This window comes from Odontomachus brunneus, unplaced genomic scaffold (assembly GCF_010583005.1).
Source record: "Odontomachus brunneus isolate Ranch 3 - 2012 unplaced genomic scaffold, Obru_v1 Obru_scaffold_049, whole genome shotgun sequence".
NCBI lineage: Eukaryota > Metazoa > Arthropoda > Insecta > Hymenoptera > Formicidae > Odontomachus > Odontomachus brunneus.
In genome coordinates, this window is record NW_022639499.1 from 1,046,362 (window position 1) to 1,060,270 (window position 13,909).

The following is a 13,909-nucleotide window of genomic DNA, read 5'->3' on the forward strand; positions in this document are numbered from 1 at the left end:
TGCGTGATAATATTTAATTTACAAAAAATTTATTTTATTTATAAAATAAATTTATATTCCTTTTCAATAGATATGTATATGTACATATGCTGTATATATATATGTATGTATATATACAGGCTTTCCGAGCTTTTAGGAGGAAATTTTCGGGAAAAATTTCCTTATTTATAATTTTCCATTTTTTATCTTTAACTTTTGACTTTATTGTACATATGGAATCCGAAATGCGATGCCAGAAGCTTGCAGAATCGTTTTGCGGGAATGGGATCGGTTTTCAGGAATATATTGTGGTCCAGTCGGGAATTTTAAAATCGCACACAGCAGTAGTTGACCGATCCTATGGATTTATTTCTGTGGAAGTTGAGAAACGAGAGGATGTGAATGAAAGAGAAAGAGAGATAGAAAGAATGTTCGTATGTGTGTGTGTGTGTGTGTGTGAGAGAGAGAGAAAGAGGGGAGAAAGAGAGAGAAAAAAGAAGATGAAAATACTCTCCGTGGATATGACTGTACAGCGTATTAACTTGTCCGGAGGTACATATATCGAGGATCCTTTTTCAAAAAACTGAAGTATTAAGGATTGCATATTGTACATAAACAAGACATATTTTCTATATAAGGGACGTCGCTCGGTAAAGGTCGATGGCTCGAAAAAATATTGCAATATTATGATAATTCTTTCAAGCGGTAGGATAGCCTTTAATCGTTTTATGTAATGTAATGATAGAAAAAGGGTCTGGCAGAATAAAAGTGAAAGTTCTGTATTTAAACATTCTGTCGGTGTACGTTCATTCACACACACACACACACGCATACGTTCTATACACACACACACACACAAATACACGATACGCATCATCCATTAGCGTAAATTTTTTCGACAAATTTGCGATATTCCCGGAAGTTGCAGGTAAATTTCTTAAATTCGTCACTTTTTGCAGAGAAGAATGTCGAGTCGAAGATTCGGATGATTTGTCGCGGGCAAAAATAGCTTGAACAAGTTCGATCTCGATGCTCCTTTCATCATTCATCGGCATAATTGAGTTCGATTTGCAATGCAGGTTCTAAGGGAGAGATAAACTATAATGTGTATGGAAATTAACGAGCGGATCGTTGCAAGTAAGTGAGCGTGTATTTATTAGCTCATTCCAAACATCAATCTCTCGTGGATAATACAGTCGGATGTCGACGCGAGAATTTTCATTCCCCCTTTTGAGTTTGATCCATCGTAGACGTGTGTGAGGAAATCCCGACTGCTACTCGTATGCATGTTGAGAAGCGTTTTTCTCCGTTGCATGTGCATCAGACATTTTCCTGAGCGTCGGCATTTTCGCTCTCTGTCTCATTTCGTTGACTTTCCACTTCCTACAATTTAGGATAAACGAAACATTAATCAAGAGTTGCATTAACGAGAATCTAGGATAATGTTAAAGTAAGTCGCCAAGTGTCGCATGCATATTCCTCCGATCAACTGAGAGTATGTGAGAGAGAGAGAGAGAGAGAGAGAGAAAAAGAAGAGCGAAAGAAAGAATGACGTACCCTCTGAATGATATTCAACAATGAGACGTTCCGGTCGCCCGACCGGAAAAATTCATTGATCTCATATGGAATGCAAAAGTGCGTGGATTGCTTCGGTTGAATGCCCATCTTCTCCCCGATAAATCGAAATTCCGGCGTACCGTTCTTGTGCTCCTGTAACTCCTCGAATGTGAATAGCGTTCCCCTCGTAAACGTTTCGTCGATCGGGCCGAAGTCCACTATTTTCACGTGATCTTCCTTACGTCGAACGACGTCGAAGGAATCTGCGGGAGAAAGAGAGAGAACAACTTTATGGGCGACGAATATACGCGTATAGTGTCGCTCATGAGGCGATTACACGAATTCGGATAGCATTATCGAACCTTGGTAGAGGATGCTACTCACAGTTACGCAGCGGAAATCTGCCTTTGATGCGCCCCAAAAAGAAACTCTCGATGTCTGTCTGTATACTATATTTTTCTGACTCATAGGACTTGTGGTACTGCGATATGTCTCTTTGACTTATAGCTGCATAAGGTGTAATTTGTTATCGCGAAAGTTGACTTTGTAACAACAGGCAGAGACGTGAAAGCAGTTGATATTGAATAAAATTTAATAGTTGATGAAAGAAACTGTACGACAGCTGTGTGTGATAAATTACCAATTAGCTCATTGTCCATGACAAAGCAGCGGAATTCTGTGCACGGGTCGATGTCCTGCCACTGCTTTAACACCAAGCAGAACGACAAAGGACTCTCCTGACTCTCTCGCAGAGACCTTGCGGTGTTCAAGTCTTTAGCAATCCTATCGGAACTCTTCAGCAGCAGGTAGACTTCTTCTAATGTCTTACATTTGAGAGTTTTTGTCGGAGTAATCCATGTTGCATCCTGCAAAGTGATTGTGAGTAATTATAAATTACTCGATTAAATTTGATGCAAACAGAAACGTAAACTGTCAATCAATACAGTTCAGTGTAATAAAAAAGAAATAATTAAATCAATTGAACAACCATTTTTTATCTATAACTACATGTTACAGAGAATATGCATATTGGTATATTTTATAAAACGCCATTAGTAACTCTATATTGCATAACTATATATTTTTAGGTAGCACAATGCAACTCTGAAGATTATCCTGAATATATCTACAATATCCTGGAAATGTCTTTATCTAGAATGATTCTGAAATATCTTGTGCTATTTTGAGTTATATGTTATATACATTCTTTATTCCTTCAAAATCCTCTTTTATTGACAAAAATGCCTCTAAAAATAAGTATTTTGATTACCCTTATAGAAATATCATACTAAGAATCATTGATAATTACTTATTTTCAGTATTAAAAATACTGAATAATAAGTAATTATCAATGATTCTTAGTATGATATTTCTATAAGGGTAGCTATAAGTCATTTTTAGACACTTACTGACAAAAAGAAAACTGAGAATAAGAGCCTTTATATTTGCAAAAAAGTATATATTTTCAAATAATATTTCTTTGAAAATAACTGGGTCCATTGAAAAGTAATATAATAATGCATTATAGAAAAAAATTTACCATAGGTGAGCTCCAGTTGCTTTTGACGAATACTGCTTTGTATTCATCCAGTACATCCTGTATTTCTTGACTGAATTTAGGAAATGTCGGTTGATAGTCAGCCTCCTGCAATAATGTTTAAACAAATTCTTATAGTTTTTTCAGTGTGTTTGAGTTCATCCTGCCCGCAGGTTGTTCTTTTTTGAATGAAGAGAATTAACAAATACCTCACCCTCACTGGTTACTGGTAAACCATCGCTCCATTGCGAGCTCTTTGGCAATGACTGTATTGTCTCAAGCGGCAACACAAACTTGTCGTGTTGTAAGTATTTCAAAACGTCATTCGTAACGTAAACAATCGTGGCCTTCAAGGAATCTTCTTTGAATATCGGATACCAACAGCAGAAGGAACACGTCGATCTCAAGTCGCTTACCATTTTTCTAAAACTCTGTTTATATCCGCCTTTAATTGTAATAAAAAATATACTCAGTCTATTAGTTTTTACGCGTAGAAGAGGGTTCTGAGTGTTAATATTATCACTCGTCACTGGGAAAAGAGTTTTATGGCAGAGAGTTGTCGGAAGTTAGGTTAGATTAGCGACGTGTTGGAGGTTAGAAAACCTGTTATACCGACGATAACGTCGGTACAGCTGAGTTTAAAAAAATATTTGTACATGATATCATAACGATTTGTAACTTTCTATGTGTAAAACGAGTTTCATTTCATAGTGATTATAAAGATCAATTTTTCTCAACAGAAACTTTGTGGGAGGATTCATTGAAAAGTTTGAAAACCTAATTCCGAAGTTTTTCGCTAAAATTGTTTAATCCCTCATACAAGAAGAGAACAGTAGCTAATATTCTACAAAATTCTATATTTTAACAAACTTAACATTTACGGGAAGATAGATCGTATTTATTCTAATTCCTCGCCGCAAAACTCTCAATTGATGACATCAGAAGCGAGAAAACACACGCTCAAGATTCTTGTGAAATACGCTGATACAAAAAAATATATCCAAAGCGGCCTTTGTTTCGAAAACTTTCTTTTTCTTCTAACAAGCAATAAACAGCTGTAAAATTAATGTGACACGCAACTTCTCTTTTAAACCTGCCTTTCCTCATTTCGTCACGTTAATTTTACAGCTATTTATTGTTAGAATAAAAGTTTTCGAGATACTTTACACAAACGTGCTCAATCAATTACAAGTGTAGACTTTATAGACATAGGCCCATATTCTGAATCCTCTTTTACTTATAAAAGTGCCTCTAAAAGAGGCGTAGGAGATTGGCTAAGAAGCTACATTTAAGACACTTTTATCGATAAAAGAGGATTCAGAATATGGGCTATAACCTCTTATCTTCCGCGAGAATTTTGAATGTCCGTTTCTCTCGCTTCTGCTGTCGTTAATCAAAATGGCCGGGGCGAGGGCACGAAAACTTTAACAGTAAATAAGTGTACAAATCATACAGAATAATTTTGTATTTATTTTTGCAAATATGAAAGAAGTTATACACTAACATTGTACTTTTCTCCTGAAGGAGCAACCTTCAGTTAATCGGGCTTTTCCACCTGTCGGTGTGCAGAGAATCGTGCGGCACCCATCGCACTCCACCGGTCTCTGTGCGTGAGAAAATATTGTTTTGATTGCATAGCAACCAGGACACTTGACGTCCATGAAATAGCTATTCGGCTTTTGTACAAGCCTCTTCAACTTATGTTTCCGCTTTTCTTCGATGGGGCTTGGATGAAGGAAATCTCTAGCTAACGGCATCCTGCAAAATAATTATATATTTTTATTGTCTACACGATTAATACACTGTCTTTTTCTCACGTAGACATTGACTGCATTCAACAAAGAAAGCTGCTTTGGATGTGCTGCGTTGGATTCAGCCAAGATGAGAAACATATCAATTAGATTCACAAATTTTACAACAGTTGCAAAAAAGTTTTCTCTGTTGAACGTAATCAATATAAACTATGTAGAATATTGTAAATTATATTAAAGAAATAATTTGATATTTGAGGCTTTTGCAGTGTCTATGAATATTAAATTTGGTTTCCAGGTTTAAGCCACGTGACATAGAATCAGACAACCAAGAATTCACACGGCTCAAATCCAGAAACCAAATCTAAAAGAAATACTTGAACTATGAGAGAATCACTATATCTGTGTTTTAGGTATTAATTATAAATGCAATGTTTAAAAAAGATAAATTGCATTTTTATTTCATTACATGACATAGCAGATGTAACTTTGAAAGTAAGATTTCTATGAACTCTAACTTGTTTAGAAAATTTACCAAATTGTTTGGAAAATTTAATTTATAAATTTACCAGGATCAAGAATATCTAAAAAAATGGCAAATATTCAACTCATCTCATGAGGTTTTTATTAATGGAATATGCAATATTGTGCAATTTTATAATATATTAAAGTGCTCAAAAGAGTATGATAATATGTAAATTTTCAGTTTAGTTCAATGTTTTGACAGATATTTAGCACAAAAATTTTACCTAAGATTATTAAAGAATTTTTATTAAAGGAATACACAATATATATTTTGTGCTATTTTACAAGATATTAAAGTATTTGAGAGAGTAAGATGGTAAATAACGTAAATTTTCAATTTGTTTAACGTTTTAGCAAATATTCAGCTCAAAGATCTTACCTGAAATTTTTATTAAAAGAATGTACTCAATTACATTCGTTTCTGAGCGTAGATGATTCCAAAAATTAAAACCGTCTCGTCAGTGGAATGAATTCTGTGCAGAGAAATGGTGGCGTGTCAGAGGTTAAGAATCCCACACTAATAAGTTATAACGTAAAAAAAGGCTGTAACCAATAAATTATAACGTAAAAACGTACTCACACATGGACCCGGTATAATTCCAACACAGCTAGACAGCAACTACAGAGGCAAACTTTCCGGCCGAATTTCCGTGTCAGTGTTGCCTGGTGGTTGAAAAATTAGGTGGTAGGTGGCACACCAAAAAGCGGTAGATTTAAAATTTAAAGCGGTAAATCTTTTATTTCAGAAGTTTCGTAAAATATAAGACATAAAACTGATAGTTAATAAAAAAATATTCTAATTACAAATAATACGAATACCTAAAATAACTCAATAGCAAATAAAAGAGAAATTATACTTATAATGAAAAGTATACTCGTAGTTTTTTCTGTAATCCTTATTTATAGCGTGTTCGACTATCCCTGGGTTAATCTAGAGACCCTTGAAGAGAGACTGGACAAAACTGCCCACAAAATGGCGGCATAAATACGTGAGCTCGTAAAAAGTGAGTAGTCTGTACTTTTTCGCTGCACTGCTGCACTAGTACAATAAGTAAAGATGAGTATATTTTTTCTCACACTAACTTAGTTGGGGGGCGCTGCCATTCTGTGGACAAAAGTCACGTGCACCAATCACGCGGAACCCCGTTATGTCCAGTCTCTACCAGGGTTGGGCACGTATTATACTGAGATATTATACATTTTATTATACATTGTATTATACAGTATAATATATTTAGTTTATACATATTATACTTCCTGTGGCGCTATCTCTACATCATGTGTGTAGTTAATTTTAACTACGTTCCGGTATTCACAGCCAGTATTGAAAATCTATAGTTTATGTTACGTATACTATAGATTTTCAGTATTCGCAGTAAATATTAGAATGCAGACTTTATAGGGGATTTGCTAACTTTATTACTATTATTCTAAATTCCATATTTTGAACTCTCTTTTATCGCTAAAAGCGTTTCTAAAAGTAGCTGATAGCCAATCACAAAGCTTAAAAAGTTATTTTTAGAGGTGCTTTTACCAAGTCTGTTCTTTTTCGTTACACTGTTGCACTGGTGCAATAAGCGTTTGACAAACGGGTGGGACCCAATTGACCACGGTACGATTGGACACAGATTGTAATGATTGGTTTGACCTGGTAATTCACTAGATACTTCTTTGCATCGGTTGGTTGTGTCCAATCGTACCGTGGTCAATTGGGACGCTCCCTTGACACAAACATATATTTGTCTCATTCCAACTTATTTCAGCAGTATAGGGCTGCGTTCAGAAATCCTACTCGATTAGTAGAGGCTCTACTAGCCAATCATAAAGCTTATAAGTACTTGTTCGACCAATAAACGTAGGCTGAATAACCCAAACTGGGTTAACCCAGAGCCAGTCGAATATGCTATAAACCATTCAAATTTCAGCGTCTTGATGCTATTAGAGCAATGGCTGCGTTCAGCAGAGAAAGCTGCTTTGCAACTGTGTAAAATTCGTGAATATGATTGGTACATGCTCTTGGATTTAACCAAAATTAAGAACATACTCCAATCAGATTCACAAATTTTACAACAGTTGGAAAGCAGCTTTCTCTGCTGAACGCAGCCCATGTCTCTTTCTTTCTGCGAATATTTGTAACACGCAAAACCTTTTTTTTTGTTTTGCTCATATTTGCAATTAGTGATATTAATGCAATTAACTTCATGTTTTGTTTGTAATATTCGCTACTGATAATGCTATTGCATTTTAATAACTACAAATAATGCCAATAATTAATAGACATTTTGTAATGTCTTACAATTTTTTCTGAATTGCTGATAACTGTCTCGAAATTCAACTGACAGTTCAGTATGCAATTAAATTAATCTTGCATTTCAGCAACAACTCACTATTATGGCTCCTGCACACAGGACGCGATAATGCTTGCCACACGACGGAAGTTCGCGCGACAGACAATCAATATGCTGCTTTCCGTAATAACCTTCTAGCTCTTACGAAAAAACAACATATTGATTGGCTGTCGCGCGGACTTCCGCCGCGCAGCAAGCATTACCGCGTCCTGTCTGCAGAAGCCATTACTATATTACTACGTATGTACTCAACGCTTGACTCTCGACGCTCCTATGTAAAAGCACCTTTACGTCACTACGCGTGACGTCATCATGCGCAATGGTACACCTTTATATTTACATCATGTGTCAAACACGCATCATGTTTAATGTAATTAAAGCATCTCGCACACTCGGAAGATGTATTACTTTTCGAGCTGTAGATTCAAAAATAAAATATTTTGGAAATCAAGCTTTGTTGAAGAGATTATATTCAGGGAACAATGTAGTCAGTAATGAAAAGTCGGATTTATATCGACAATTATATGCAAAAATATTGGCATGCGGCCCCATAACACTTGCTGAATATATGAAGGAGGTCTTGATTCATCCTACTATAGGTTATTACATGACTAAAGATGTTTTTGGTCAAAAAGGAGATTTCATAACTTCTCCAGAAATCAGTCAACTTTTTGGAGAAGTATGTAACTTATTATCGGATTTATTTCATGTAAAATTATTCTTTTGAAGCATTACAAAGAAATTATCACAAAAAAGCTGACTATGTTAACTGTTATTAATAGATCATAGCAATCTGGATGATCAATGAATGGAGAAAAATTAACGATGAGCCTATTCAACTTGTGGAATTAGGTCCAGGAAGAGGCACCCTAATCAATGATATCTTACGGGTATATTTTTGTAACATTCTTATTTTCAATCAAATTAAATCGTGTGAATATAACAATTTTAAGAACTTTTGATTTCAGGTATTTAAGAAATTTAATCTTTTGGATAAAGTATCAGTTCATTTAGTAGAAATTAGCCCTGCTCTGTCCCAGCTTCAAACAGAAAGATTATGCACAGAAAGCAGAGACAATGAACCAACAGGCAATGAAGATGAAAAATCTACTATGTATTACAGAGAAGGTGTTACCAAAAATGGTGTAAAGATATATTGGTATTATTCTATCAATGATATCCCTAAGAAGTTCAGTATATTTGTTGCACATGAATTCTTTGATGCTTTGCCAATACATAAGTTTCAGGTAACAAAATAGAGCAGGATATTAATATTGACATGCAAAATGCACAAAGTTATTCTCACATGAATTGCAACACTTGCTTTCAGAAAACTGATAAAGGCTGGAGAGAGATTTTAGTGGACATAGTACAGGAAACAAGTGAAGAAAGATTTCGATATGTGCTTTCACAAATTGCAACACCTGCTTGCAAAGTGTATCTGTCTGTAAATATTCAACTTTACATTATTATGAATTTTATTTTAAATGATACAAGTGATAGATTATGTATCTGATAGAAACATTATTTTTCAGCCAAATGAGAAAAGAGATCATGTGGAAGTAAGTCCACAGAGTTTTGTTATAACAGACTACATGTCCCAATTTTTATGGGAATGTGGAGGATTTGCGCTAGTTATTGATTATGGTCACGAGAGAGAGAAAAGTGATACGTTTCGCGCGTTTCGTCAACACAAATTGCACGATCCCTTGTTGAAACCTGGAACTGCAGATCTGACTGCTGACGTTGACTTTTTATCAATAAAGGAGATTGCGCAAAAAGATGATAGATTAATCGTATTTGGTCCAGTGACACAAAAAAGATTCTTAAGGAATCTTGGCATCGATTTGCGACTAAAAATGCTTTTACAAAATGCTACCGGCACTCAAAAACAGCAAATTGAGTCAGGATATCATATGATAACCGACGAAGATAAAATGGGAAGTTGTTTCAAAGTTTTGTCTCTTTTCCCATTTATTCTAAAGGATTATTTAACAAAATGGCCAGTAGCAGGATTTGAAGACGAAGTAAAGCCAATGGATAAATCAGATCTATTGAAATAAATTAATAAAAATTAAAGTGTCGTTTTTATTTGAATATTAAAGATACATATAGAACATCTCTAGATTAGGATACAAGTTCAAACAGTATTATTAAATATCTTCTGCTTGCGAAAAATTACATGTTTTCCACGTTTTTGTGAACTCCAATACTTTTACTCTTTGCTCATCGAAGCTTTGTTTTCTTGGTTTCCGCCATAAATTGCAATCTAAATCCAACATTCCACCTATCACCTCCTACAATTGAAGAAATACGATTGCATTAACATATTGATTCATTTACGTGAAAAGCCAAAAAACATTTTCTATAGAATAGAATTCTTTTTGTCTCACCTCAGCGAAATTTTTCGGGAACATTTCCTCGTTCTCGATTACATGAGCATAACCAGGATGCGAAGCAAATTCTACCATGAAATATGACAAACCATTTGGTACGGCACGCCGTATACCTTTACTCTTTAAATCGATTACTTTCTTATTCATAGACCACTCGGTTTCACATTCCAACAATGCTTTCTGCACATAGAATGTGGAAAAATTATATCCAGACACATTATTATCCTTGCGGTAGTTGTATTAATATCATTACACATATTATTAGAATGCTTTGAAACATCAAATGGATTCCATTCTATCTCCATTATAAATAAATTATACAGAGAAATATTACGATAAGGTGACATACCTTAAAATACATTGGTGCTAATTCACCAATGTCGTTAGGTAACGGGATACATTCTAACTGCATGTGGGAAAATTTGCGTCGCTTTTTATATACTTCAAAAAATATCGGATAAAAATCTTCGTTCGTGAACATTGTCGTCAATTTTCTCTTTACTTCCTGTAAAATATAATTACAATTTCTATAATGTATAATTAAAATAGGATTGACAGTTATTCTTCTGATAAGACGAACTCTATAAATAAGAGGCAATGTTTATCTCTTTGGTTTTCATTAATAGGAGGCTCAGAATTTGTAAACATTCTAAGATCGAAGAATTCTGCAAAATCAATCGTAAATTTCATCCTCTAATCGCAAAATATGGTTTAATATAATTTAATCGATATAATTAGTATCATCTTTAAATGTTTAGAAGTTCTAAGAAATGATAATCAAATACTAAAGATATGTGTATATCAGCTTTCTTTCTTCTATAAAAATAATTCTATAAATTATTAGATTTACTAAGATTCCTTTTAATATACAATTACCTGAAGCCTTTCCCATATATCTTCGTCTAATTGTAATTGACACGCTATGTGTTGTACAGGTGTCAATATGCAATGACCAATAGTCAAGGAAGTGCAAGCGGGTAGACTTAGACAAATCATGGAATCCATTGTAACGATCATATGCTTTAACATATTCTTCGAGTCGGGGCACCACCAACAGTTATCCAGATACTTAGATAAATCCTTGTGCTCTTTGATCGCACGCATACGGTCCCGCTTATCATCCTTTGCTTCCAAATCCGTTCGTGCGATTTGTTGCTCGAACATATCGTCCATATGATCCATACCCTGCAAAAGGAGAATTCTAGAAAATCCGTTTTCACGAAAATCCGGTTACACGAAATTTAATCCATCAACTCACTTTGGAAGCAAATTTAGTAAACATAGCTTCGTCTTCGTTTGCCGATCTTCCTTTCTCTCGTTGAAACTGCGATAGATATTTGCAGTTAGTTGCTAGATATATTCAAAGATATGTCAATCTGTTCAATTACTTACCATTTCATGCAAAGAATACTTATCATCGTCCGCGAAATGACGTATTCTATCACCGGATACGTGTGTCTCCGCAATTTTCTTTTTCCTATGACTTTCCGTAGACTTTTTAGATTGACTTCTGGGCTGAACTGGCCTTGCAACACCTAACACAAAATTCCACATATTTACAACATGAAAAAATCATTTACTTTCGTATTTGGAAAGAAAGAAGCGTACCTTTTTCATCTGTTCTTGTAAGAATCACAGTCTCTTCTTGTACGACAGCTTTGTTCGCCGCAATAAACTTCCTGGCTTGCTCCAGTTGGCCCTTAAGTTGAGTCGCCAATTGCTGGAGGAATAAAATTATTCTAATAAGCGTGAAATTGAAGAATACAAGAAAAGCAGATAATAAAACAATAAAGCATACCTCATCACCCATTATTTCAGCTTTGATAATTCTTGCACCTAACTTGTTCATCTCTGCTTCTGACAAAACGCCTGTATTCTCGCTTTTAGTTATTTCATTTGCGTTACTAATTCTATCTGCAATAGTTTCCTTTAATCCAGATGGGGATGACTCAGACTCATATTTTCTATCATCATCTTTATCCTTTTTCCAATTTTTTACACGACTGCTGCTAGACATATGCGCAGTTTGCTGATAATAATCATCGTTCTCTTTGGGTCTTTGATACATTTGTTTCTGTTCTCTACTCTGTGCTGAATAGTGTGTGTTATACTTTCCAGTGCGTTCTCTACTTCTAGATCGAGATTTTGATCTTGAGCGATCCCTCTTTCTTGAATTGAAAGTTCTCCAAGAATTTCTCTCACTTTTGTCGTTACTTTTATGATGGAACTTATCCTGCTCAAAATTCGACATTCTTTCTGCTTTAGCTATCATTGATTGAATAGTTTCTAAGGACTGAAGAAACAAAATTAATTATAGGTTTTGTAATTCTATATTAATTATAATAATCACTTTAATAATTTATAGATTGACTATAACTATTCAACTGTTATAATAACAACTGTAATTATTACTATAACTTTATTATTATAACTATAATAATTTAATGATTAATTTTCTTAGTCAACTTACACCCCAGCGTTCTGCAGCTACTTCCTCTAGTCTTCTACCATCCCTAAGAGCTTGTTCCTCAGCACGACGAAGACTTTTTTTCAGCCAATTTGCATCAAGAATTGATTGATTATCAAATCTTGCTGAACTAATTTGAGGTAATCCATCACCACCATCTTTCCAATATGGATTTAATTCTCTATCACTTTGCCCTGGTTTATTCAGAAGATTCTTTATTTTTTCTTCTTCATTTGCATTAGGTTTTTGTTTTTTCATTTCAGACTTGGATGTACATGGAAGAAAATTTTCCATGTTCATCCACTCATCTCTTTTAAGTTGTTCTCCTTGTGCTTTGCTATTAATAGGATTTCCAGTAGCATATGAAGAAATTTGGTTTTCAGTAGTTTTCTCTACCCATTCCAATGTATCACTGCCAGAACTCTCCTAGAGATGTATAATTTTTATAATTATGATAAGAAACACAAAATTGCTTTGCATTATGAGTGAAATTAGAACGCATTGAATAAACTTTTACAGATTGAGAACTGCATTTTATTTTATATTACTGTTTTGAAAAATGAAACAAACAATAATGTTGTATTGACATGCAATAGTAAAGATCTAATTTAATTCTGAAACTAGTTAGAGAAAACTTAATTAGAAGTTAGGTTTCCTTTTTCTATGACAAGTCACAATTCTAAAGATTTTAATATTTACACTGCTTGAAGACGATGTAGAGTATTCCTTTTTTTTCTTGTATTTCTTCTTTTCCTTTTTACTAGCTTTCTTTTTCTTAAACTTGGACTTCTTAGATTTTTTACTTAGATGTGAAACAAAGTCATTACTATGGTTTGTCTTTACACATTCGTTATTATACATTGCAAAGTTGCAAATTAGAGTAAAAATTATATATTACAATGGTTTGATGATGCACTTTTCTTTTCAAACAACTAAATATTTATAATCCGTATTAAACTTGTCAAATATTAAAATAGGTTATGTTATGTCTGTAGAGCAGTGATGGATTTTGGCAAGATATTCGCCGTCCCAAGAAACTTCGTGCGCATGCGTAAGCTGACGTCACAACTAGAAATCAGCTGCGTTCAGAAATGTATCTAGAGTGCAGTAGTAGGTGCTATAAGGGACCCTTGTATTGTTCTCATGTGTGTTTATAAACAAGTGTCAACGTGTACTATGTGAATAGCTGAAAAAATAATAAATTTGTTAGGACAAAGAAGATGGATAATCCGCAGCAGCCTACATCAAGTGGCATCGAGAAAAAGAGTAAGAAACCAAAAAGAAGAGTATTCCAGTATTACAGTAAATAACAAATATGTCAATTTCCTTATTATTATTCATATTACTTG

General features: G+C 34.4%; 4 protein-coding genes across 7 annotated transcripts; 1 reads left to right on the top strand and 3 right to left on the bottom strand.

The window, feature by feature from the left end:
• Positions 1–742: 742 nt before the first annotated feature.
• On the bottom strand, positions 743–3,696 carry LOC116845122 (cell division cycle protein 123 homolog). The gene is made up of 6 exons (XM_032817471.1): positions 3,283–3,696; positions 3,077–3,181; positions 2,177–2,402; positions 1,921–2,043; positions 1,537–1,799; positions 743–1,362 (listed from the first exon to the last, which is right to left on the bottom strand). Exons 1-6 carry the CDS (start codon positions 3,490–3,492, stop codon positions 1,300–1,302), a joined length of 990 nt encoding a protein of 329 aa, XP_032673362.1. The 5' UTR covers positions 3,493–3,696; the 3' UTR covers positions 743–1,299.
• An 827-nt stretch (positions 3,697–4,523) lies between these two features.
• Positions 4,524–6,373, bottom strand: LOC116845123 (40S ribosomal protein S27-like). 4 transcript variants are annotated; one of them, XM_032817474.1, is made up of 4 exons: positions 6,225–6,373; positions 5,926–6,012; positions 5,729–5,822; positions 4,524–4,831 (listed from the first exon to the last, which is right to left on the bottom strand). In XM_032817474.1, exon 4 carries the CDS (start codon positions 4,828–4,830, stop codon positions 4,573–4,575), a length of 258 nt encoding a protein of 85 aa, XP_032673365.1. In that variant the 5' UTR covers position 4,831; positions 5,729–5,822; positions 5,926–6,012; positions 6,225–6,373; the 3' UTR covers positions 4,524–4,572. The 4 variants fall into 4 exon arrangements, with proteins under 4 accessions (XP_032673365.1, XP_032673363.1, XP_032673364.1 ...); XM_032817472.1 differs by having other exon boundaries at positions 5,930–6,012; positions 6,225–6,372; XM_032817473.1 differs by lacking the exon at positions 6,225–6,373 and having other exon boundaries at positions 5,930–6,093.
• A 1,598-nt stretch (positions 6,374–7,971) lies between these two features.
• LOC116845138 (protein arginine methyltransferase NDUFAF7 homolog, mitochondrial) lies at positions 7,972–9,785 on the top strand. The gene is made up of 5 exons (XM_032817494.1): positions 7,972–8,376; positions 8,480–8,587; positions 8,666–8,944; positions 9,028–9,144; positions 9,233–9,785. The coding sequence occupies exons 1-5, from the start codon at positions 8,017–8,019 to the stop codon at positions 9,758–9,760; spliced, it is 1,392 nt and encodes a 463-aa protein (XP_032673385.1). The 5' UTR covers positions 7,972–8,016; the 3' UTR covers positions 9,761–9,785.
• LOC116845137 (CWF19-like protein 2) lies at positions 9,758–13,605 on the bottom strand. Its single transcript, XM_032817493.1, has 10 exons — positions 13,260–13,605; positions 12,564–12,986; positions 11,892–12,386; positions 11,702–11,813; positions 11,486–11,628; positions 11,352–11,417; positions 10,970–11,278; positions 10,443–10,598; positions 10,091–10,273; positions 9,758–9,994 (listed from the first exon to the last, which is right to left on the bottom strand). The coding sequence occupies exons 1-10, from the start codon at positions 13,419–13,421 to the stop codon at positions 9,851–9,853; spliced, it is 2,193 nt and encodes a 730-aa protein (XP_032673384.1). The 5' UTR covers positions 13,422–13,605; the 3' UTR covers positions 9,758–9,850.
• Positions 13,606–13,909: the final 304 nt, after the last annotated feature.

Excerpts from the sequence above, each read along its gene's own strand:
- LOC116845122 (XM_032817471.1), bottom strand. The coding sequence starts at position 3,492 with ATGGTAAGCGACTTGAGATCGACGTGTTCCTTCTGCTGTTGGTATCCG. Across the intron at positions 2,403-3,076 it reads GCAACTGGAGCTCACCTATG|GATGCAACATGGATTACTCC; the intron begins GTAAATTTTTTT and ends ATCACTTTGCAG. Across the intron at positions 1,800-1,920 it reads CAGATTTCCGCTGCGTAACT|ATTCCTTCGACGTCGTTCGA; the intron begins GTGAGTAGCATC and ends TTTCTCCCGCAG.
- LOC116845123 (XM_032817474.1), bottom strand. The coding sequence starts at position 4,830 with ATGCCGTTAGCTAGAGATTTCCTTCATCCAAGCCCCATCGAAGAAAAG.
- LOC116845138 (XM_032817494.1), top strand. The coding sequence starts at position 8,017 with ATGGTACACCTTTATATTTACATCATGTGTCAAACACGCATCATGTTT. Across the intron at positions 8,945-9,027 it reads TGCCAATACATAAGTTTCAG|AAAACTGATAAAGGCTGGAG; the intron begins GTAACAAAATAG and ends ACTTGCTTTCAG. Across the intron at positions 9,145-9,232 it reads CTTGCAAAGTGTATCTGTCT|CCAAATGAGAAAAGAGATCA; the intron begins GTAAATATTCAA and ends ATTATTTTTCAG.
- LOC116845137 (XM_032817493.1), bottom strand. The coding sequence starts at position 13,421 with ATGTATAATAACGAATGTGTAAAGACAAACCATAGTAATGACTTTGTT. Across the intron at positions 11,629-11,701 it reads TACAAGAACAGATGAAAAAG|GTGTTGCAAGGCCAGTTCAG; the intron begins GTACGCTTCTTT and ends ATTTTGTGTTAG. Across the intron at positions 11,418-11,485 it reads AGTATTCTTTGCATGAAATG|TTTCAACGAGAGAAAGGAAG; the intron begins GTAAGTAATTGA and ends TATCTATCGCAG.